The sequence below is a fragment of the Emys orbicularis genome, chromosome 1 (genome assembly GCF_028017835.1).
Source record: "Emys orbicularis isolate rEmyOrb1 chromosome 1, rEmyOrb1.hap1, whole genome shotgun sequence".
Lineage (NCBI taxonomy): Eukaryota > Metazoa > Chordata > Testudines > Emydidae > Emys > Emys orbicularis.
Genome location: NC_088683.1, coordinates 330578872 through 330604692, shown reverse-complemented (window position 1 = coordinate 330604692; position 25821 = coordinate 330578872). Strand labels below are relative to the sequence as shown.

Sequence of the window (25821 nt, the reverse complement as noted above, 5' to 3'; positions counted from 1 at the left end):
AGACAGACTTGGTTAGTACATACAAAAAGGGCTACTGATATAACTAAAGGACTGTGAAGGTTGTTTGTAAACAAGAGGAGAATGGAATTGGAAATTAATGGAACAAAATTGGTGTGTCAGTAATTAGGCTTAATTGGTGAACCAAAAAAATGAGGTGATGAGCTATTTCGCACATTGCTGCCTTTGGGGTCCTTAAAAAGAGAGACTTTGGGGATCAAAATGGTGGAATTGACTCCTGGAGGATTCCCTCAGGAAAGGCCAATAGCCTCTGCTTCACTGCAGAGACTCCGTCCTTCATTGGTGATCCTCAGTCATCGTGACACTTAGACCTCAATGCATCAGTGGGGAAACCTGACCATTACTGCTGGACCAGTGGGGACCTCAGAGTGATACTTATGAGATCCTGCTCTGTCTTCCCTTTCCTCACTATCTTTCATCTATCCTCTCTTTGCTTTTGACCTGATCCTGAGACCAACTATTCCAGCATGACAAGATGAGACTGGCCAGCCTAGCCAGATATGCCCAGGACTGGTGAGAGGGTGGGGATCTGCCCAGATTAGCCACGTGATGTCCCAGACCAGAGAAGTGAGCGGGGGTCCAGAGCAACAGCTGTCGTGGCCAACCTGCCAGCCTTGGATGTCTGTCCATGACAGACTGACTGACTTGCATCCTAAGAATGTAAAAAAAAAAAAACAAAAAAAAAACCAAACCTGTTCTTCTTCAAGTGCTTGCTCATGTCCATTCCATTGTAGGTGTGTGTGTTCGTCACATGCACCGGTGCTGGAAGTTTATCCGTAGGGGACCGGCTCTGGCACCCTCTAGAGTGGCGTGCATATGCTGCAGTCTAAGGGGCGCCACTGGCTCCCCCCTCCCTCAGTTCCTTCTTACCGCCAGTGACCGTGCTGGAACTGCTCCTTGCCTCAGCAAGCATTACGTTACCCAGTGGTTTTCTTCTGCATAGTGTGTAAATAGTTGCTTAAGTGGTTCTTTTGTGTTTTAGTAGTAGTAGTAGTAGTGGTGGTAGTTAACTTAGATAGTCCCCTATTGGGACTTTGCCCAGGGCCGGGGCATGCCCCGTTCCCTGGGCTTTAAGCCGTGTGAGCGCTGTCCAAAGCCCATGCTGATTAGCGACCCGCATCAAAACTGCTTGAAGTGTCTGGGTGAAGCCCACATCAGTGACAAGTGTCGACTCTGCAAGAGCTTCAAGTCAAGATCCAAAAAGGAGTGGGACATAAGGTTGAGAGTGCTCCTCGTGGAGTTGGCCCTTGGGCTAGTCTCCGAGCCGCCAAAGTCATCGAGTGCATTGGTGCGAAGTGCGCCTTCGGCACCAAGTTCCTGACGCCAGTCCCAGTACCGGTGAAGAGGCCTAAAAAGCACCAGGACAGAGGGCACTCCCCAGCTCCACGTGGGGTGAGGGTGAAGGCTGCGGAGGAGCACAGACCCTGAGGGACGGGCATCCCCAGCCAGACCTCCAATGGACCCACGGCCCACTCCATCTAGTGGAAAAGGTCTTCAGCTCTTGGAAGCTCTATACACCTTGGAGGCCTTCCAGGCAGCCAAAGACATTGTCTTTGCAGGTGCCACCAACACCTCGCTCCAGCATGGTTGTCTCTAAGGGTTAGCCAACACTGGGACCTGCACCGTGGTCCCCGTCAGTGCGGCATTGGTCCCTAGCACCGAGGTGGTCAACATCAAAGCATTGCTCCCTGGGGACGCGCTTCTGACCTGCCCAGAGTGACCGGAGATCCCGGCATCATTCGTGGGAGGACTCACAGTATCAGTTCCCCGTGGGATGGCGCCGCTCGCCCAAGAGCCGGCATGGGACTGAGGCACACCAGTCTCCAGACAGAAGACATCGCTCCCCAGGGCACAGGTCCTCAGTGGAGCCAGAACGTGGCAGATCCCTGCCATCGAGGGGGACATCGCTGCATCTGCGGTACCAATCGACTTCGTCTAGGTGTCGCTCGTTGCCATCATGTTCCTAATCGCCAGACCATCGGTACTGCTCGAGGAGCTCTAGGCGTCGATTGCCAAATACCCGCCGTTGATCTGCCAAGCTCCGAGCAGCCGTCGTCGAGACTCTGAGACCCGGTACCGGTCCTCCTGTAGTGAGTGGCATGGAAGGCAACAGGAGGAGGACTCTGAAGCCTCATCAGCACCACGGTGGTCCCTGAGGTGTCGCTCACCCTCTTCAGACGAAGAGGAAGAGGCCTCAGGCCCTTTGAGACAGTCGCTGTCAGCCAAGCACGGAGGAGCTGCTCTGGTATTGCCAGCCGGTGCTTGGCCCCAGGGCCAGTGGTCTCCACCATGGCAGTTCTGGAACCCATAGGGGTTCCGCAGACACTCGTCCAGTGCTCTGTGTCAGGCAGTTCAGTCAGGAAATCGGTGACCATCTCCCACCCTCCCCCAGCATCGGACGTGGGGTCAGAGCATGGTGCCCAGGAGCCTTCTACTGGGGAGGAGACTAATCCAGAGGTGGAAGTTGCACCCACCCTTCCCCCCGCCTCATCATCGTCCTTGCCCGATGAGGCAGTGGCAGGACTATCCTAGTCGATGTCTCTGGACGAAGCTATGGCACACCAGGAGCTGTTTAAGAGGGTGGCAGCCAGCCTGGGCTTACAGGTGGAGGAGTTAGTGGAACCCTCCAATGGCCTGTTGGACATCCTGGCCATGGTAGCTCTGTCCAGGGTGGCGCTTCCTGTACATGAGGGGGTGGTAAAGCTGATCAAAGCCCTCTGGCAAACCCCTTCCTCCCTCCTACCCATTTCCAAGCAGGCAGAGAGGAAGTACTATGTCCCTGCTATGGGACCTGAATATTTGTACACTCACCGTGCCCCAAACTCCTTCATGGTATCTGCGGTCAACGAGAGAGAGAGACAGGGACAACCCGGCCCTACTCCCAAGAATAAAGATGGCAAGAGGCTTGACTTGTTTGGGAGGAAGGTTTATTCATCTGCCAGCCTCCAGGTCAGAGTGGCTAATCACTAGGCCCTCCTGGGCAGATATGATTTTAATGTTTGGCAGTCTATCACCAAGTTCGCATACGTGCTACCCGAGGAGTCCAAGATGGAGTTCCTGGCTATCCTTGAGAAGAGGAAAACGGTGGCAAGGGCCTTCCTCCAGACCGCATCAGATGCATCAGACTCACCCACGAAGTCCATGGCCACGGTGGTGGTGATGAAGTGGGCATTGTGGCTGATGTCTTCTGGGCTGGCCACAGAACTCCAGCTCTCACTACAGGACCTCCCCTTTGACGGCCTGGCCCTGTTTGTGGAGCAAACAGACACAAAATTACATGGGCTACCCTTCGGTCCCTTGGTGTCTATATGCCAGCCCCTGCTAGAAAGAGGTTCAAGCCACAGCAACCTCATAGACCTCCCAGTCAGGTGAGATCAGAGCCCTATCATAAGAAGGGCAAGGGCTACACATGCCACCAGGGCCACCAATCTGGCTCAGCCTTGCAGTCAGGTTCATCCTGCTTCCCTCGAGGGAACAAGCGGGCATTTTGAGGGTGCGCCCAAAGGCGACATCCCAGTCTGCGAACTGGATCCTCCCCCTTTGTTTTGCCAACCACCTTTCTTTTTTCCTCCCCACTTGGACTGCAATAACTATGGACCGGTGGGTCCTCAGCACTGTGGCAGTGGGGTATACCCGGCAGTTTATTTCTACCCTTCCTCCCCTGTCCCTCTGCAGGGACCCTTCTCACAAGCAGCTGCTCAGTCAGGAGGTACAGGCCCTTCTACAAGTCGCGGCTGTGGAGGAAGTCCCTGTGCATCGAAAGGGGAAAGGGGTTCTATTCCCAGTATTTTCTCATTCCGAAGGCCAAAGGCAGTTTCTGCCCCATTCTGGACCAGTGGGACCTCAATAGATATCTCAAGATGTTGAAGTTTTGCATGGTCTCCCTGACCTCCATCATCCCTCCCCTGGATCTGGGAGACTGGTATGCCGCTGTCGATTTGAAGGATGCCTATTTTCGTATATCAATATTCCAAGGGCACAGATGTTTCCTGGTGGGGGCAGCTCACTACCAGTTTATAGTGCTTCCCTTTGGCCTTGCAACGGCCCCAAGGGTGTTCACCAAATGCATGTCCGTGGTGGCCACTTACCTGAGATGTTGGGGTATCCAGATCTACCTGTACCTCGACAACTGGCTCGTCAAGGCCCGCTCCAAGTCCAGCGCAGTGTCAAAGTGCTGCAGGACTCGTGCCAAGCTCTGGGCCTGTTGATAAACGACCAAAAGTCCACGTTCTTCCCGGTCCAGAGGATAGAGTTCATCCACGCGGTGCTAGACTCTACTGATACCAGGGTGTTTCTACCACAGGACAGGTTTGAATCGATGTCAAAGCTAATGACCCACCTCTTCATGCACCAGATCACCACAGGAAGAGTCTGTGTCAGGCTTCTAGGCCTCATGGCAGCGTGCACCTATGTGGTCCACCAAGCAAGGCTTAAAATGTGGCCCCTCCAGCTGTGGCTGGCAAAGGCCTACTCCCCGTCCAGCGATCACCTAGACAAGGTTGTTGCGATCCCATGCAGCGTATTTACCTCCCTAAAGTGGTGGCCCAGCCCAAAGGGGGTGATGGCAGGAGTGCCATTTGCAAATCCTCGGCCCGAGGTCTCGCTGCTATCGGATGCCTCAGACAGGGTGCACATCTCGGGACAATGTGGACCCAAGGAACTTGGTTCCCGGAGGAGTGTGCACTGCACATAAAAGCCAAAGAGCTCAGGGCCATCCGCCTAGCTTGCGGGGTCTTCCTCCCCCAGTTGTCGGGTCAAGCGCTGTGAGTCCTGACAGACAACGCAGCCTCCATGTTCTGTGTGGACAAGGGAGCGCACGATTATCGGCTCTTTGTCAGGAAGCCATCCGTCTGTGGGATTTCTGTATCCAGCATGGAATCCACATGAAGGCAGCGCATCTCCCTGGCATTCACAACACACTTGCGGACCACCTCAGCAGGTCCTTTTGCTCTCACCATGAGTGGGTGCTCCATCTCGAGGTCGCATGGATGATCTTCCACAGGTGGGGAGCTCCCCGAGTGGACCTGTTTGCCACCAAACAGAACAAGAAATGTCAGTGTTTCTGCTCCCTGCAGAGTCCAGGCGAGGGTGCCCTTTCAGACGCGTTTCTCCTGTCATGGGCAGAGGATCTGCTGCATGCTTTCCCGCCAATCCCTCTGTCGTCAGATGTTCGGCTGTGTGTGTTCTCCCTGTGTGCTGTTCCAGCTCTGCACAGATAGCTGGCACAGCAGACCTCGAGCAAACTGCACAATGACCACAAAATCTGTTAAGATGAGAAGGTGCCTGGCCAGGTTTATTGTTGACAAAGTACGGTAATAGCACCTGGCGGACTCTACGAGGATACTAAGACATGTATGCCCATGACAATGGATGCAGCTCAGTCAGTGGCGGGACTTTCCACTGCTCCCTAGGCTGACCAAAGACACTCCCTCTGAGATACATCTTGATACACAGATACAAACAAATTACGTATTGCCCCTGACGTATCAGGGTGCCACCCATTGCCTTGTACGTGTTGATTTGATCAAAACATTTCTATTCATCATGCTGTCATCCTGACCTTATCCTTAAGATGGGCCAGCATTTTCCTGTTATCTTTGGGGAATGTACTGGTATCGAGGTGTTCTGGTACCACCCTCCTGGAATGTGCTTGTGTGAGTGCTTTGTGCCTCGCATCTCTTCGGAATATGTTTCTGCAATATCAGCCCTGTTCTTGCCAGTTTCTGTGAGCAGAGCCTGCTTACATGGGCTTATGTTTCAGGCCCTCTTCTTACTACACCCTCTTATCAGCAGAGTCCTGTCAACGATCAAGAGGGACAGGGACAAGGTCATGGTTGCCCTAGCGTGGCCTTGTCAACAGTGGTATGGCACACTCATGGACCACTCTGTGGCCACTGCCCGAACGCCCGGATCTCCTGTCCCAGGACCACGGTCGGCTCCTGCACCCGAACCTTGCCCCGCTTCACCTTATGGCTTGGCTGCTGCGTGGCTAAACCCAGAGGGGCGGGCCTGCTCCAGTCAGGTGCAGCAGATTCTCTTGGAAAGTAGGAAGCCCTTAACTAGAGCTACATACCTGGCTAAATGGAAGTGGTTCTCCTGCTGGGCGGCGGAGCGGGGTATCTGTCCAACCCAGTCGTCTCCCCAATCCATCCTGGATTACCTGCTCCAGTTGAAGAATCAGAGCCTCACTTTCTCCTCCATTAATGTCCTTTTGGTGGCCATATCGGTGTTCCACCCACATGTTCAAGGTCAGTCAGTGTTTTCGCCTGACATGACGGTCAGGTTCCTGAAGTGCTGGAAAGGCTTTTTCCACCGATCAGAGACCTTGTTCCCCAATGGGATCTCAACCTGGTCCTCTTGAGGCTCACTGGCCTGCTCTTTGAGCCTTTGGCCTCATGCTCCCTCTCTCATCTCTCATGGAAGTTGGCTTTTCTGGTGGTCATTACCTCAGCGAGGAGGGTCTCTGAACTGAGGGCCATCATGTTGGAGCCACCATATGCCGTCTTTTACAAAGACAAGGTACAACTGCGGCCCCATCTGGCTTTTCTGCCCAAGGTGGTGTCCTCCTTTCTTGTCAACCAGGACATCTTCCTCCCGGTGTTCTGCCCCAAACCGCACTCCTCTAGCGAGGAGAGGCGGCTACACGTGTTGGTTGTTTGACACATGTTGGCTTTCTATCTGAAGCACACCAAACCATTCCGCAGATCGACTCAGCTCTTCGTAGCAACAACGGAAAGAATGAAAGGCCTTCCTCTGTCCTCTCAGACGATCTCAAACTGAATCACCTCCTTGCATCCGTACCTGCTATGAGATGGCTCAGACCCAGCTGCCGTTGATTGTGAAACCCACTCGACCAGAGCGCAGGGATCCTCGGCGGACTTCCTAGCCCATGTCCCTATCCAGGACATCTGCAGGGCCGTGATGTGGTCTTCGGTGCACACGTTTACCATGCATTATGCCATCACCCAGCAGGCCAGAGATGACGCTGGGTTCAGCAGGGCTGTGTTGCAGTCTGTATGTCCATGAACTCCTACCTGTCTCTGGTGGTACTGCTTGGGAGTCGCCTAAAATGGAATGGACATGAGCAAGCACTCGAAGAAGAAAAGAGTTACCTTTTTTCGTAGGTGGTGTTCTTTGAGATGTGTTGCTTATGTCTGTTCCATGACCCGCCCTCCTTTTCCCACTGTTGGAGTTCCCAGCAAGAAGAAACTGAGGGTGGGAGGAGCTGGCGGCACCCCTTATACCTCAGCATATGCGCACCACTCCAGAGATTGCCAGAGCCGATCCCCTACGGATACTACTGAGGGAAAATCTTCCAGCACTGGTGCATGTGGCAAGCGCACATACCTAGAATGGAATGGACATGAGCAACATATCTCGAAGAACACCAGTTACAAAAAATGTAACTGTCTTTTCTTCCCCCAACTTTAATGTTGTATCTCTTTTTCCCCCTTCTTCTCTCCTCTTCTCCCCCTCTTCCCCCCCCCCCCCACTGTCTTGTCCAAAGCTGGAAAAGTAAACACCAACTCACAGGGTCGGTTCAAAATTCAGCAACAGAACTAACACTTTTTCCCCCCACTAAGGAGGATTGTTTGAGACTAACGATATCATCTCTGTAAAAGGGACTTCAATAAGTTTTGTTTGTTTTGCATAATCATTCAATTTCAAAATGCCACCTTTATCCTTTTTCTTTTGCATATCCTATTTTTTATGTTTCTGAACTCTCCAGCGTTTGGCATGAATTTTCTAGCAGGTTTGCCATAGGACTATGCAGGCCAAGATCTCTGTACTCAAAAATCCAAAGAATGGATAATTTGTTAGTGTTTTGCCATGACTCTGACTCAGTAAGTCCACTAATTCTATTTAAATCAACATAGTGAGGTGAAAGTTGTGCCCATTTTTTTACCCACCTGTGCAGAATGAGGGGTGCTAGGCTGCCACAGGGAGGTTTTCTCCTTGCACTGAAACCCATGATATGTTTAGCCTACACTGGCCAGTAAGCGGGTGCCTTATGCCTTCCTGCTCACTTTTATGACAAGGATTTGGCCCTAAATGGATACTGTGGATATGTGACAACAGGTATCTAATCTGATTTATTATTTAGGCCATCAGGAGCAAGCTGGCTCATATTGAACCCTATAAAGGAGGAAATGAATGGAGTAGAGAAGCAAAGGAAAGATTTGAAGAAATGACTCAAGATAAATTTATGCTGTGCTCAGTCATTAGTAAGTTATCAATAGTGTGTCTATTACATAACTAATATTGTTAAATAATTAAAAATAATAATTGTGCATATTCAGATCATCACATATCAAATAAAGTAAATACTTTCATGTTAAATGAGATAAATCCACTCTGTTATGATTACTCCCCCTCAAGTTTGCTGATAGATCTGCCCTTTTACCAAAGTACAGTCATATTTGCAGTAAGTAACGTGATTGGCTGAGAGTTTCCAAATGTAACGTAATTGGAATGAAACTTTATAGACTTTGAAAGCCAAATTATAACACCATTTATGCCTTCAGTTCCATGTGGACAATGTGAGTGTTAACTGGTGTAAACATTGGTTTGCATTAATGTGTAGGGTTTGATTTCAGAGATGCTTAGTATTCATGGCTTCCACTATCCACAGTAGGAAGTTTGGGTGATCAGCTCCTCTGAAACAGGCCAATACTACGTGCTGCTGAATTTCACATCATGTCTGTTCCGTGGGATTTTTACCATTATTGGTTTTTGCTAAGTGTAACTTTATTTATGTGAGATAAGAATTCTTATATAAGTTAATACCAAAAAATTAATTTGGAAACTGCCTAATAATTGAAGCTTTGAGCAATAGTTGGCTGTTTGGCCATAATGTTGTTGAGGTGTAGAAACCACCAAAAAAAAATCCTTAATGGATATGGTTATAAAGTTGGGACTGTCTAAAGAATTTGCGTTAAAACTGGATGTGTTTTTTATTTTGCAGATCAGACCTTGGTAGATTTTAATTTTTCAATGTTCTACCTGCCTCTACCCAACTGTACACCCTCTCTCACCCCTCAGACAACTAACTTTCTCAGTGTTGTAGTTACTGGGCACTTTTTAAATTAAGCTTTATCTTTATCTGTTTTGGAGGTATATCACAAGATAATGTTCTGTCAGTTGAACTCTTTGACTCCCCAGATGTTCTTGGAAAAAGATCCGCTAGTCTGAACAGTCAGCTAGTTAAAGAAGAGCTAGCATCTTACGTGCTAGGGCAAGTATTCTGTTTATAATCTACTGTTGGGGGGGGGGGCGCGGAGGGATTGAAATTGTCTGAGTCTGGATTTTCCAACTGAGATTGATGACATTGTCCATATGTTAATAAGACACTATTGTTAAGGGAAAATGCAACAGGTAGCTATAAAAAATTTATACTTTTTCATGAGTATTTTTGAATAGTCTTTAACTAGACGAAAAATAGCTGGTTAAGGTATCGGAGGTAAAAGTTAACTATATTGGTGTTTCATCCTAGTATTAAATGCTAACTGAATTAAGATCATTTAAATACGTTATAAAGTCTCAGTTTTCTTGGTAAAAACATAAATAATTATAAGAAAGCCACTAAACAAAAATGTTTTCTAATAGAAATAGACATTTCAGTTACCTCTTGGGGAAGTGACTAGATGGATTGTCATCTGCCAGGGTATAAGTGTATCTATAGATCATAGAAGAGTAAACATTTTCTGTATAGTGGCCACATTTGTTAATTTGTGTTACATAAGTTAGGCACCTAAATTGACTTCACACAACAAAGTGATTTACATATTTTTTTTTTGGTCATTTGACTATTTACTGCTGCTGTAGTTCAGCAAGTGGACGTGCTCCCTGGAATTTGCTGTGAAGTTACATATTAAATTGTAATATATTACTGTGACAGTGGTTGCTGCAGGGGCCAAGTGGAGACTGCTGAATCAGGGCAAACTTGAAAGAATGGGGCAGACGATCCCCAGAACTGGTGGTTTATTCTAATAATTAGATTCACTAAGCCAGTAACAAAACCGCTTCTATAGTACCTTACTGGTTACCAAGAAGTGAAAAATACAGCTGTCGTTAAGCAATCCAGTCCTGGGCTACCACCAGACAACCAAGGCAAATATGGTGAGAATTACTTAAAATCTTATTCACCATATATAAAGTTGTACCAATCCCAAGAGATCAGACACATTGCCCATCAGTTCAATGAATATTTTAGATCTTAACCAAATACACGCTTACAGCCAATACTTATGAACTAATCTAAGATTAAAAAAAAAAAGAGTACTGTGGTTAAAGATCATTATACATACAGAAATTAATATTTTAGGTCAGTTTCATTGGAGAGATGGCAAGGTTGCTGAGTTATGAAAGTCTTTCTGGAATCAATTTAAAAGTTATAGTCCAATAGGCAGTCCATGTGTAGAGTTTGTTCAGATTCTTCCATGAGAATTAGCAGGGACAATCCAAGGTACTTGGAGTCCTCAGTCTTGCAACTTGAACTTCCCCTGACAAAGTTTAATGAGATCTGTGATTGTAAGGATCAGGCCCGAAGTTTCCTTTATAGTTCTCTAGTGGGCTAATAGTCACTCACAGCAGGCATTCCTTTGATGAAGAATAGGTAATGCCCATTGTTGCTTTGAAGTAAAGTCCCTAGTCCCTATTTCCTAGCTGCACTTACTAGCATATGGTAATTAACCATTCAAGCAGTTCATTGATAGTTTACTACAAACTTCAAAGAGAAATAAAGACGATGATATAACATCACACATTTAATCTAATTGCTATATTCCCTTTTGATCCCTGAATCAATAGAATATAGTAACAGACAGGAACAGAAGTTTGTCATCTACAAGCTAATGAGATCACATTGTTAACTTCTGACAGATTTAGGTAAACACAGACAAATACAATTTGTATTTACTTCTGATTCTCTAACAGACTAGAACTTTGAAATATAAACCTATATTATCTAACATGGCTTTGTTAGCTATTTACAAGAAATGGCCCTGTTTACCATTTCAATACTTTTCTTATGTCCTTAAAGGTTGATTTTTAGGTCACTTAGCCTGCTGGTTGTTTAACACTTGCTCAGTGTCCCAATTACCTACCAAAAAGCAAGATAGCAATATGGCCATTTTTTCTTCCCTCCTTTTCCATTTGAATGTTTCACTTGATTTTTGTCTCTTTAGCTGGCATTGTTTCCCTAGCATGTATAAACCTTATTAACTGTAACCTATTATTTATGCAGCTCATTTGTCATAATTTTTCCATTCTGACTGGAATTTCCATTAGTGAAGATAAATGTATGTAATAAAAAACCAATGGCGAATGATGCGCCAAAAAAAAAAAAAAAAAAAAGTTCACCAACCTGAAGATCCTGCATGTTCAGACATGTTCTTTTCATCATCTTCAACGCAGCTTCCTCCAACCAGGCCTTGCATTTCTTTGTTGCACTGTTTGCATTTTGCACGCATGCCTGTCTTACCCACAGGTAGAGGAACTTCATTAAAATATTCCCAAACAGGGTCTCTTTTACGGCCTGCTGCCATTATATGTTTTCCCTTTTAGTGAGAGAATGGTATGGTAGATCTCAAATCAATGAAGGCAACTCTCAGAAAGACCTCAAGACTTCTGGAAAATTTCACTTTTGTTTCTACTGCCTGTCCCTCCCTTCTCACATTTATCTCCAGACTTCTTCTACTTGTCCAGATCTATTCCGCCCCCAACAATCTTCTATTCATTGAACTTTTTGAAACTTTGCACTTTTAGAGAGAGATAAGGGATTGAGTCTGTGTACACAAATTTGCAGAGGGACAGTAGGGTTGAGGTCTGGTATTTCTCACCTCTCTATCTATCTATCTTTATTTATAAATATTTTTGCTGTTAATAAGCATGTTATCTCTGGAGACAGTTTGAGATCTGCAAAACTAAGCATCTCTGATGGTATCTTCTAGACTGACCGCTGAGTCTCATTGGGTAGATAGAAAGATTAACCTAAATAATCTATATAGAATCCCCTGGAACCCCATAAGATTGGGTCCCTAATCCATGAACTATTGGAACTCATTTACAAAACTTCTTAAACATTAAGTGACTATATTGTCTCATACTATAGAATTAGAATTTATAATCCCTATTCCATGATGAGATAACTTTGAGCTATAGTGTATCTTAATTAAAGCTATCTTTAGATAGGTTTTTTCCTCAAAAAGCATTTTATCAAAAAAATCCGATTTTTTTTTTTTTTTTTTAAATCATTGATTTTTATCCACCCTGATTTGTTACTTGGGAGAAACTCTGGCCTGGATTCTGCAAACACTTAGGCATATGTTTAATTTTATATACTGTGAATAGTGCAATTAACTTCTTCTTTGAGTGCTTGCTTATGTCCATTCATGCTGCATGCACAGTTGCCAGAGGTTTTTCCCATAGTGGTATCTGTAGGACCGGCTCTAGCGTGTGTATGTGCTGGTATAAGGGGTGCCACCAGTTCCACACCCTCTCAGTTCCTTCTTACCGCGCTTGACAGTTGCTTGGAACAATCCTTCTTGCTCTTAAAAGGCTTCTTTCCCAGTGGTTTGGATTTTGTAGTATATTGTATAGTTTTTGTAATTAGTATATATAGTTCTTGGTGTTAGTGTATATAGGGTGAATAGTGGTCCCTGTTATCGAGGGACTTTCGTCGTAGGGGCTGGGCATGCCCCCGGTTCCCGGGCTTCAAGCCGTGTGCTTCCTGTGGCAAGCCCATGCCAGTGCGTGACCCATACTCTAGTTGTGTAAAGTGCTTCGGGGAAACTCACATTAAGGAGAAATGCCAGATCTGCAGGGGCTTCAGATTGTGCACTTAAAAAGAAAGCGATATTTGTCTGAAGGCCTTACTAATGGAGGCAGTCCTCAGACCGGCCTCAGAGCCAAGCTTCTCCGAATCAGCACCAAGGACTTCGGCTTCCGTGCAAAGTGCTCCACCAGCACCGTGCTCTTCCTAGCACCATTCTCCATTGCTGGTGCCAAGGAACAAGCGTAAGAAACAGCACACCAAGAGATGGTGCTCTCCAGTGCCGAAGAGGGAAAAGCAGAGAGTGACTAGCACAGTGAGACCCACGCCGGGGCACTCATCATCCCCAAAACCCCTGTTGGCTCTGGCGACTCCGACTAAAGCACCAAGTCCAGTCCAGGACCCACCTCCAACTCCCGGGAGCAGTCGTGGGCCCTTTTGTCTCCAGAGGCTTTCCAGGCAGCAAAGGATTTGATGTCCCTCTTAATTCCCCTCCCCTCCCCCCCCAAGGCTCCCCGCTAGCCAGGGCTATTGGGGAAAGTAGAGGCAGTGAGCTCCATCGTGGCACTGACCATCACAGCACCGTCTGGAGGAAAATCCTCCATGGTCCCAGGCCCGTCATCGGTCACTGGTTCCCTGGCACCGCCTGGAGGCGGAAACGGTTACAGCGCCTCCATGGTCTCAAAGGGAAGAATACTCTTCGGAGTCCAAAAGGGAATCCTTTGCCCCACTGAAGGAAGTACTGGTACCTAACCTACAGACAGGACTTTTGTACTGGCCCCCCAATCGCCGCTTGGTCACCGGGCCACTGGCCAATGCAGTGGCAGTATTGGAACTTGTGAGGGTTTTCCCCAGTAATAGGGCCCCCTTCTCACTCTTCATACTCAGTGGTGTCCAAGAGGCGAGCCAATGTTTCATCCCGTTCAGCACTGGATCTTGACTCCAGTACTGACCCCGATACCGAGGTCCCAGAAGTGGCCCCAATGGAAGTGGTGAAGGAAGAAGCAGCAGCCCTTCCTCCAGCTCTAGCCTCTTCCTCGTCATCCCCGGACGAGGCAGTCTCAGACCTTAGTAACCCGCTTCCACCGGATGACTTCAGGGCCCATCAAGAGCTCCTGAAACAGGTTGCTACAAACTTGGGGCTGGGAGCTGAAGGAGTCTGCGCACAGCTCAGTTAATATCCTAGCTGCAGCGACTCTCTCCACAGTGGCCCTGCCAGTTAATGAGGCGGTGTTGGGACCTGCCCAGGCACTAGGGCAGACCCCTTCATCTCTGCAGGAGTCCTACAAAAGAAAGGAAAGAGCTGTAAACGTCATCATCCCTTACCTTCTGCCTCAGCTTCCCAGTCGGGGTCACATAGATACTCCAAGGCCAGGCAGGCCTTTTGAAGGTATGCCTGAGGACGGCATACCAATCTTGAATCCCGATCCGTCTCCCCCATTTGTTTTGAATCGCCTGTCGCCCTTCCGCCCAGCGTGGTCTTGCATAACATTGGACCGTTCTGTGCTCAGCACTGTAACAGTTGGTTACACCCTCCAGTTTTCTTCCACCCCTCACCCCTGTCCCTCTTCAGGGACCCTTCTAACAATTTGAAAGATACTTATTTCCACATCTCCATCTTCCATGGACACAGGAGCTTCCTCAGGTTTGTGGTGGGTCAACGCCACTGCCAATTCACCACGCTTCTCTTTGACCTGCCTGCAACCCCACAGGTTTTCATAAAGTGTATGGTGGTGGTTGCAGCCTTTCTCAGATGTTGAGGCAAACAAGTCTACCTGTATCTTGACGACTGGCTGATCAAAGGCCGCTTGCAGGCTCAAGATCAGCACAGCAATGGCATAGTGCGGGCCACCTTTCAGGCGCCGGGTCTGTTAATAAATGAGCAAAAGTCAACTTTGGTCCCGGTTTAGAGACTAAAGTTCATCAGGGCAGTGCTCAACTCTGCCAAGGCCTATTTACCAGAGGCCAGATTCCGAACTATGTTGGACCTGATCGCCCAGGTCACAACCCACTCTCTTACAACTGCCCAGGTTTGCCTCAAACTGTTGGGTCACATGGCAGCATGTACCTATGTGGTACAGTATGCGTGGCTGTGCCTCAGACCCCTACAATTATGGCTGATGTTGATCTACTCCCCAGGCAGACACAACTCAGTACTCACTGTTCTGCTGGCCGCGGTGGCTTCACTGATTTGGTGGGGTGACCCGCATTCTGTAATAAAAGGGGGTACCCTTTGCAACACCATATAAGTCGGTAAGCCTGGTTTCGGACGTGTCAGACCTAAGTGGGGAGCCCACCTCGACAGTCTCAGGACTCGGCCTCTGGTCCCAGGAAGAACTCTCCCTGCATATAAATGTCAGGGAACTCAGGGAAATACAGTTGGCTTGCCAGGTATTCCTTCCCCAGATCTCAGGCAAGGTGGTGCGGGTCTTGACGGACAACACTGCCTTGATGTTTTACATCAACAAGCAGATCTTCAGCCCCGTTGCAAGAGGTTCTCCGGCTGTGTTGACCTATTCGCCACCAGACAGAGCAGGAAAAGTCATCTGTTCAGTTTGCTGTGTGGGCTCAGCAGGGGCTCCACTCCAATGCCTTCCTGCTGTTGTGGGCAGCTCCCACCCTGTCCAGACTTGATTTCACAAGACCACGGATGGTTGCTTCACCTGAACCTCACCTCCCTGAATCTGACTGCATGGCTGCTGCGTGGCTGAACCCCGAAGAACAGGCCTGTTCAGAACAGGTTCAACATGTATTGCTAGATAGCAGAAAGCCTTCCACCAGGGCTGCCTACTTGGCTAAGTAGAAACATTTCACTTGTTGGGCCTCTGAATGGAATCTTTCTCCATCACAGTCCTCTCTGCAGGCTATCTTGGATTATCTGCTCCACCTAAAACATGAAGATTTGGTATCTTGTCTGTTAAGGTTCACTTGGTAGTCATCTTGGCCTTCCGCCCTCCAGTGCAGGGCAGATCAGTGTTCTCCCACGAGATGATGGTCAGGTTTCTCAAGGGCTTGGAAAGACTCTATCCTCAGGTTTGCAACCCAGTTCGCCTCTAGGACTTAAACCTGGTCCTGATGAGGCTCACAGGGCCTCCCTTCAAGCATCTTGTTCCTTACTGCTTCTCTCTTGGAAGGTTGCCTTCCTGGTGGCAATCACCTCAGCCAGAAGGGTTTCTGAGATCAAAGCCCTGACATCAGAACCCCCTTATACGGACAAGGTCCAGCTTTGCCCCCATATGGCTTTCCTACCAAAGGTGATGTTGCAATTCAACAACTAGGACATTTTTCTGCCTGTCTTCTTTCCAAAACTTCATAAGACCGCTGAGGGATGTCAGCTCCATACATTAGACATTTAGGCACGGATCATTACCAATACAGAGTGCTTCTATTCAGCCTCTCATCTGCATCCAGAGTATTCTCCAAAGTTCTATCTGTAGTGGTGGCTCATCTATGGAAATCGGGAATCATGATTTACCCATATTTGGACAGTTGCCTTCTCAAGGCTCATTCCTTGAACGATGCCCTATGGCCCACTCAAAAGACTATGGAGGTATTCACACAGTTGGGACAACTGAATACCCAGACATCGACCTTAACTCCAGTGCAACACTTGGAATTTATAGGGGCTTATCTCAGTGCAGTGCACGCCAGAGCCTTCCTTCCCACTACCCAGATTCAACACCCTGACCACCTTAATAGACACCGTTCAGGCCAGCCCCCAAACATCAGCCGGAAATTGCCTTCAGCTTCTCAGACACATGGTGGCATGCACATTTGTGGTATCTCACTCGAGAGTATGTATGTGGTGCTTCCAACTATGTCTCAGATTGGTATACACGCCAAACAGAGACAGATTAAACAAATCACTGTTGATGCCCTCCAGAGTCAAAGACTCCCTCCAATGGTGGAAAGATCCATAGAATGTTTGTGCAGGACTCCCATTTCCGCAGCCACCCCCAGCATTGATACTGACAACAGACACATCTTTAGTGGGCTGGGGACCTCACCTGGGCAATCACAAGGTTCAGGGCAAATGGTCCCCCAACAGAATCAACACTCCATATCAACCTCCTGGAACTCAGGGCACTCAGGAATGCTTGTGCACATTTCCTAACATTAATCAAAAAGACACCTACAAAAATCATGAGGCACAACATAACGTGTATGTTTTACATAAACTGCCAAGGGGATGTGAGATCACCATCCCTATGTACAGAAACAGTAAAATTATGAAATGGGTGCATTCACAACAATCTCATATCAGCCGCTTACCTGCCGGGAGCACAAAATATAACAGTGGACAGTCTCAGCCAAATATTCTCACAGGATATCAATTGAGAAATGGACCTGACAGTACTCCACAACATATTCTTTCACTGAGGAGCCCCAACAATAGACTTGTGAGCGACTTATGGGAACAAGAAACGCCCCCAGTACTGCTCCAGAGATGGACTGGGGAGACAGTCATTGGGGGGAGACATTTTCCTCTTTCAATGGAGCAGAGAGCTCCTCTACACCTTTTCTCAGTTTCCTCTCATATCGAATATCCTACTCAAAGAGAGAGAGTAAGTTATACTCACAGTTCCCACATGGCCGAGGTACCAAATGTGGTACTCATTCCTAACAAAGCTAGCAAAGTGCCCACCAATTACTTTTCAGACCCTTCCTCACCTCCTCTCCCAGAACACCAGACAGATCCATCATCTGACCCTACAGGTTCTCCGACTCAAGGCTTGATTCCTCGATGGTTCTAATGCATAGAAAACTCCTGCTCTGAGGAGGTGAAAGTGATGCTGTTACACAGTAGAAAATCAGTAAAATCATCACACTTACATACAAAAGTGGGAAAGATTCCAAATCTGGTGTAATTTGAAACAAATTACCCTGGCATCCTCTTCCCTCCCATTAATACTAGACTACATCCTAGAGCTCAAGAAGATAGTACTATCTCTCAGCCCACTAAAAGTACACCTTACGGCCATAATGGCCTTCTACCAGTAAATAGACGGCTATTCAGTATTTACCCATCCGATAGCAAAGAGATTCCTCAAGGGTATGAGTAATGTCGGAGAAAAACAGAGTTCTCACTCTCAGGTTGGGTGCAGCAAGTCAGATACTTTATTTTCTCTAGCAATTGCATGGAGGGAGAGAGCAAAACAGGTCTCTGTCCAGGTAAACAATTACAGCAAGCATTTATACCTTTTGTTATATACAATAATGGGCGACAGCTGCATTTTGTTTATAAATATGTCATCCTGATATCTTCTTTTCCTCCACAATTTAGACTATAGTCTACGTTCCATACTTATCTAACACAAGGTCACAACAACTTCTCATACGGTTCTTTCCCACTCGCCTCACACAATCCTCGCTTCTACAAATCTCGCGTTATTAGGGTTACAGCTAGCCTGACTCTTGCTCACATAAGGGGACTGTCTGAATTTGAAATCCCCTTCAAATCCCTGTCAGTTCTTTCTCTACTTTCACACCAATCTCTACCCACAAATCAGATGTCCCCCACAACCATGGGTCCTTAATCTAACTCTGAGGCTTAACAAAGCCAACTTTCGAACCCATGGCCACATGCTCACTTACGTATCTGTCAATGAAGACAACACTCCTAGTGGCCATCACTTCGGTGTGAAGAATTGGTGAAATAGCAGTACTAATGGCACACTCTCCCTTCACGATTTTCTTTAAAGACAAGGTCACACTGAGACCATTCCCAGAGTTCCTCCCCAAAGTAATCTTGTCCTTCCATACGAATCAACTTATTCACTTTCACACCTTCTTCCCAAAGCCTCACCGTGACAGAGAAGCAATATTACGTACATTTGATGTCAGGAGAGCTTTATAATTCTATTTGGACAGAACAAAGTACTTCAGGAAATCTCCTAAACTGTTCCTTTCAATTGCAGACAGATCCAAGGGATCGCAATATCAACTCAAAAGTTTCAGAGGGGTAGCCGTGTTGGTCTGTATCAGCAAAAACAACAAGGAGTCCTTGTGGCACCTTAGAGACTAACAAATTTATATGGGCATAAGCTTTCGTGGGTGATACCCATGAAAGCTTATGCCCAAATAAATTTGTTAGTGTCTAAGGTGCCACAAGGACTCCTCGTTGCTTTTGCTAATATCAACTCAAAGACTCTCAAAATGGATTTTGTTCTCGTAATCTGCAACTTCCATCTGGAGTCCGAAAACACTCCAAGAGATCCATTTCCACTTCTGTAGCATTTATTTAAAATGTCCCCATCGCAGAAATATGCAGATACCCAAATTGCTGCCCTGCTTATACTTTCGCAGCACATTATTCTGTTCCTCATGACTCAGCTTCCAATGCTCTCTTTAGATCCACAGTATTGACATCAGTAATAAACTTGACTCCGAAACCTCAATGCTCCATCAGGAGTACTGCTAGGGAGTCACCTACAGTGGAACACTCACAGGGATACTACTCGAAGAAGAGTGTTACCTTGTGCAGTAATGATGCTTCTTTGAGATGTGTTTCCATATGGGTGTTCCATGAGCCGCCCTTCTACTTTGGAGTTCTCATGAACGAGCTCTGCGGTAGAGAAGGAACTGAGAGTAGTTCACCTTCTCAGCACTAGATAGCCATGAGACAAGGAGAGCACATGTGCGGGCTGAATGGACACTATCTAAAATTTCCGATCGAGGGTCAGGGACACAAACACACCTACAGTGGAGCACCCATAGAGGGACACATCTCGAAGAAACATCATTACTGCACAAGGTGAGTAACTCTTTTATACAGAAAACAATAGAAAGCAAGGAAAAATTAGCAGAAGGGGTTACTATAACCCTACAGAAACACTGGAGTTGCTTGCTTGCTTGCTTGTTTTTGGGGGGTTGTTTTTGTTTTCTGAAACCTTTACTTTAGCCTTTTCTGTTGCCTAAATTTTAGTAGCACACCTTACCATTTAACTAATATTAGGGTTGGGAGTGGAAGTAAAACTTGAACTATGAACTCAATCTCAAACTGTATTTTTTCATTTTCATACAGGTACACCAAAAGTAGTGCTACAGAGCACAATGAAGTATGGGATTCTTCTCTAGAAGAAATTTTTGAAACTGAAACATTAGATATTTTAAACTCTAAAAACATAAAATCTCTACAGAACGAGGATTTACGATCACTTTCTAACAAAGAACTACAAGTGCGAATCAGTCATGTGGTATCCCCAAATAAGATCTTTGTACAATGGCTGTCATCAGAAAGGTTACTGAAAAGGTATTCTAAGAACTAGCAAAATAGAAGCATTTTTATCAGTTAATATTTTTAAAGCCTTATGAGTTGTCTTTAGAATAAGATACACTTTAATCAATTAAAAAAGAAACAAATTACTGTATCAGCTACTATTTTGCAGTGGATCAGTACTCAATTTCTGGTTTTCAAAGTTACTGCATTTTCTTTACCTCCCCCCGCCCCACCCTCCAGTAAACATAGTGTAGGAAGCAATAGTTTTGCACTATATAATGTTTCACTAAATACATATGCAGTTAAACATCTTATAGTGCTGTGACAGCTTGCTATGCTCACTACTGAATGACGCTGCCTCCTGGTGGTTCGGGGATTAGCTCAGTCAGGGTCACACCGCTTCCAGTGGTTACACTCCATCAATTTCTCCTCTGCAGCCCCTCTCTAGCTCTTGGGAGCCTCAGCAGTCCTCTTTGTGACTCAGCCGTCCCACCAGGTCACTACTGTGGTTTCCCCTTTGCGGGATCGGGGGGAAGTGTATCAAAGTTCCTTCTCTCCAGCAGTGTCAGGCAGTCTTCTACTTCACTGCCTCACAGTGACACACCCGCAATGGCTGGCAGGGGAACTCGGGCCCATCCTCTACTCTGGATTCCAGCTCAGGGACTCTACACACAACAGCCAAGGTCCGTTCCCTGCACCTTCCTGCCTTTCCCTGAGCTACTTCCATATCTCCTGGCTCTCCCCACTCCTCTGGGTTTGCAGTCTCTTCACTCCCTTCTCCCAGGGAGTAACTTTAGACAACTTATCTATACAGCCCACCCAAACACCCCCCGCCTTTTCCAGGAAGTGACTCCAGATTCCCTCTGTACACCCCCCTTTGCTTCCAATTTCCTGTCTTTTGTAGAACTGTCCTGCACAGGTGAGCTTTTCTCTAATTAGCTGCCTCCAGCATAATTAGCTGATTGGTCCACCTGGCCTAATTCATCTCTAGCAGCACCAATGCAGGGAGCACACCCCACCACAAGTGCTTGATCTAGCCCCATTTTAAAATTGAGACTCCAGTTGACTTCAGTGTAAGGATTGGGTTTGGAGAAATTTAACATTAAGTCAAAAAAAGACAGTGTCCTCCCTTGTTCTTTCATTAATAATCTTACTAAAGTAGTATCAGTAACAACCAGTGATATTTATTGTCCATGTGCTATAATACATGTTGGCTTTTTTTTTGTTTTTTCAAGAATTTCACAGAAGTATATGGGTTGGGTTATATCTTTTGCTAAGCTCAGTCATTTCACCTAATTCAGACATCCCTCAAGTAAAGACTTCAAAGCAACTATGTAATATTAATGTAGCAACCTGCCATAGCCACCTGACCACTGTATAAGATTTTTGCTGTCTATCTAAAAAAATAGTTTGTCTACGAAGTAAGCCATTTTGTGCCAATCACTCTTTTCTGCTTCTTTCTGCCCATTTCCTTTTTTCTTGAATAAACGCTACTTGGATTTCCTCCAAATCCGTTTTTGATGGTACCAAAGGAAGGGTGTGGGGGGGGGGAAACTCTATTCTTTCTTGAAAATTAAAAGAAGGTATAAGAAGGAATGGGTTAGAAATACTGCTACATAAAAGGACTGAGTTTTCTGAAAAGAATTCCATGGTTATGAGAACATAGTTACGTTAGAGCATAGTTACTACTTTTCCAATACTATGTACCTGCCACAAAGTTACTGAAATGTTATTGCATAGTATTTCAGCAGTAACTGGGTAAATACTTCCTCAAACCACTGGATAAGTCTTTAGTCTTGGGAGAAGTTGGTTTAGATATCATGGGGTTTTTTAATGTTAGTTTACAGGAAAAGATGGCTGCTATCTATGAAAATTCCAAGTTTGAGCAAGTGAAGTGGGAAAATGATATGTACTGTGCTATTCGTATATGTGATCTGAACCAATGGCAAAGAGGCAAAATCAACAGGGTTGTCTCTGAAACCACTGTAGAGGTAAATATCTCATTAAGTAACATAAGACTTGATTAAATTAGTTTAAAATTTATCCCTTTCAGCTGTAGACACATTCTATTGTTTGCTCATTTTGTATCATTACTTTCTTATTTATCGTTATTCTTTTGGTAGGAGTTCAGTTTTAATTATGTTACACATTATTGCAAACATTAAAGTCTCATCAAAGTCAGAACAACTTTAAAAGTGGGTTTGGTAGTTTGGGAGGTGGCTGAGGACTGACTTGCATTCCAATTATATTAATAGTAGGGCTCTCGATTAATTGCAGTTTACTCATGCGATTGATTAAATAAAAAATTGTGATTAATCGCTGTTTTAATTGTACTCTTAAACAATAGAATACCAATTGAAATTTATTAGATATTATGGATGTTTATCGACATTTTCATGTATATTGCATTCTGTATTGTAATTGAAATCAAAGTGTGTATTATTTACCAGTATTTGCACTGTAAAAATGATAAACAAAAGAAATAGTATTTTTCAGTTCACCTCATACAAGTACTGTAGTGCAATCTTTCTCGTGAAAGTGCAACTTACAAATGTAGATTTTTTTTTTGTTACATAACTGCACTCAAAACCAAAACAATGTAAAACTTCAGAGCCTACAAGTCCACCCAGTCCTACTTCTTGTTCAACCAATCGCTAAGACAAACAAGTTTGTTTACATCTATAGGAAATAATGCTGCCCTCTTCTTATTTACAATGTCACTAGAAAGTGAGAACAGGCATTTGCATGGCACTTTTGTAGCCAGCGTTGCAAGGTATTTATGTGCCAGATATGCTAAACATTCTAATGCCCCTTCGTGCTTCGGCCATCATTCCAGAGGACGTGCTTCCATGCTGATGATGCTTGTAAAAAAAAAATGCATTAATTAAATTTGTGACTGAACTTCTTGGGGGAGAATTGTATGTCCCCTGCTCTGTTTTACCCATGTTCTACCATATATTTCATGTTATAGCAGTCTCGGATGATGATCCAGCACATGTTGTTCATTTTAAGAACACTTATCACTGCAGATTTGACAAAACCCAAAGAAGGGTTCAATGTGAGATTTCTAAAGACAGCACTCGACCCAAGGTTTAAGAATCTGAAGTGCCTTCCAAAATCTGAGTGGGATGAGGTGTAGAGCATGCTTTCAGAAGTCTTAAAAGAGCAACACTCCACTGCAGAAACTACAGAACCCGAACCACCAAAAAAGAAAATCAACCTTGTGCTGGTGGCATCTGACTCAGATAATGAAAATGAACATGCGTCGGTCCACACTGCTTTGGAGTCTTATCAAGTAGAACTCATCATCAGCATGGAGCAGGTCCTCAAGGAAACCATTTTAAAGCACTTGGAGGAGAGGAAGGTGATCAGGAACAGTCAACATGGATACACCAAGGGCAAGTCATGCCTGACCAACCTGATTGCCTTCTATGATAAGATAACTGGCTCTGTGGATATGGGGAAAGAAGTGGACATGATATATCTTGACTTTAGCAAAGCTTTTGATACGGTCCTCCACAGTATTCTTGCTAGCAAGTTAAAAAAGTATAGATTGGATGAATGGACTATAAGGTGGATAGAAAGCTGGTCAGATTGTCTGGCTCAACGGGTAGTGATCAACGGATCAATGTCTAGTTGGCAGCAGGTATCAAGCGGAGTGCCCCAGGGGTCGGTCTTGGGGCCGGTTTTGTTCAACATCTTTATTAATGTTCTGGATGAGGGGATAGATTGCACCCTCAGCAAGTTCGCGGATGACACTAAGTCGGGGGGAGAGGTAGATACGCTGGAGGGTAGGGATAGGGTCCAGAGTGACCTAGACAAATTGGAGGATTGGGTCAAAAGCAATCTGATGAGGTTCAGCAAGGACAAGTGCAGAGTCCTGCACTTAAGACGGAAGAATCCCATGCACTGCTACACATTAGGGACCGAGTGGCTAGGCAGCAGTTCTGCAGAAAAGGACCTGGGGATTACAGTGGATGAGAAGCTGGATATGAGTCATCAGTGTGCCCTTGTTGCTAAGAAGGCTAACGGCATATTGGGCTGCATTAGTAGGAGCCTTGCCAGCAGATCAAGGGAAGTGATTATTCCCCTCTATTCGGCACTGGTGAGGCCCCATCTGGAGTATTGCGTCCAGTTTCGGGCCCCCCACTACAGAAAGGATGTGCACAAATTGGAGAGAGTCCAGCGGAGGGCAATGAAAATGATTGGGCTGGGGCACATGACTTATGAGGAGAGGCTGAGGAACTTGCTTGTTTAGTCTCTAGAAGAGAAGAGTGAGGGGGGATTTGATAGCAACCTTCAACTACCTGAAGGGGGGTTCCAAAGAGGGTGGAGCTAGGCTGTTCTCATTGGTGGCAGATGACAGAACAAGAAGCAATGGTCTCAAGTTGCAGTGGGGGAAGTCTAGGTTGGATATAAGGAAAAACTATTTCACTACGAGGGTGGTGAAGCACTAGAATGGGTTACTTAGGGAGGTGGTGGAATCTCCATCCTTAGAGGTTTTTAAGGCCTGGCTTGACAAAGCCCTGGCTCGGATGATTTAGTTAGTGTTGGTCCTGCTTTGAGCAGGAGGTTGGACTAGATGACCTCCTGAGGTCTTTTCTAACCCTAATCTTCTATGATTCTATGGTTGCATGTCCCCTGGAATGGTGGTTGAAGCATGAAGGGACATATGAATCTTTAGTGCATCTGGCACATAAATTAATCTTGTGATTCCGGCTACAACAGTGCCAATTGAATGCTTGTTCTCACTGTCAGGTGAGATTGTAAACAAGGACCAGGCAGTATTATCTCCTGCAAATGTAAACAAACTTGTTTGTCTGAGTGATTGGCTTAAAAAGAAGTAGGACTAAGTGGAATTGCATGCTCTAAAATTTTACATTGTTTTATTTTTTAATGCATTTTTTTTTGGACATAATTCTACATTTGTAAGTTCAACTTTCATGATAAAGCAATTGCACTACAGTGCTTGTATTAGGTGAACTGAAAAATACTGTTTTTTTTTTACAGTGCTAATATTTGTAATCAAAAATAAATATAAAGTGAGTACTGTACACTTTGTATTGTTTGTAACTGAAATCAATATATTTGAAAATGTAAAAAACATCCAAAAATATTTAAATAAATGGTATTCTATTGTTCAACAGTGCGATTAATTGCGCAATTAATTTTTTTTATCGCGCGATTAATAGGAATCACCCATGCAGTGAATATGAAGAAAGGAAGGTGAGTTATTTTGCAATATAGAGCTACTTAGTATCATCTGTAAAGTAGGGTAGTTTTTGTGGTCATGCAGATACCTCGCTCCTGGCTTCTCTTAAATTCCATCAAGCCATTTCTTATTTTTCTGACTACACCCCTATTGCTTGCTGATTGGAAGCTGAAATAGGGCTCTGCATGCTTCTCTTGTTTCTTACCCCTACTCATAAAAATTTAAGAAATGGTGTCTGTGACAAAGACCTCCTTTACCACTGTAGTTGGTGTTGGTCCTGCTTTAAGCAGGGTGTTGGACTAGATGACCTCCTGAGGTCTCTTCCAACCCTAATCTTCTATGATTCTGTGTTGGTGCTTGTTTCATCACACTCGTATCTCTTTAAGGGCTGGTCTATGCTGAGTTATTGGGGGGGTGTAATTTTTTTCTAACATAGCTTTCCTGGTAAAAGCCTTAGTGTAGACACAGTTACTCTGGTGTAAAGGAGGCTGATAGGCACTTCCCAAACTGAAATAATTAATACCAGTATAATTGCATCTGCACTGGGGTAGGGAACTAGGCACTTTAACTATACCAGCATAGTTAAACCAGCAAAACTTA

The 25821-nt window shown here is 45.5% G+C and overlaps 1 protein-coding gene across 1 annotated transcript in view; it reads left to right on the top strand.

Moving 5' to 3' along the window:
- The window catches only part of RNF17 (ring finger protein 17), a 221854-nt gene that overhangs the window by 109397 nt on the left and 86636 nt on the right, over positions 1 to 25821 (top strand). The window contains exons 22-25 of the mRNA XM_065420884.1: positions 8123 to 8243; positions 9133 to 9253; positions 19815 to 20042; positions 21850 to 22000. Of these exons, the coding sequence (XP_065276956.1) occupies positions 8123 to 8243; positions 9133 to 9253; positions 19815 to 20042; positions 21850 to 22000 (621 nt within the window). The remainder of the gene's footprint in view (positions 1 to 8122; positions 8244 to 9132; positions 9254 to 19814; positions 20043 to 21849; positions 22001 to 25821) is intronic.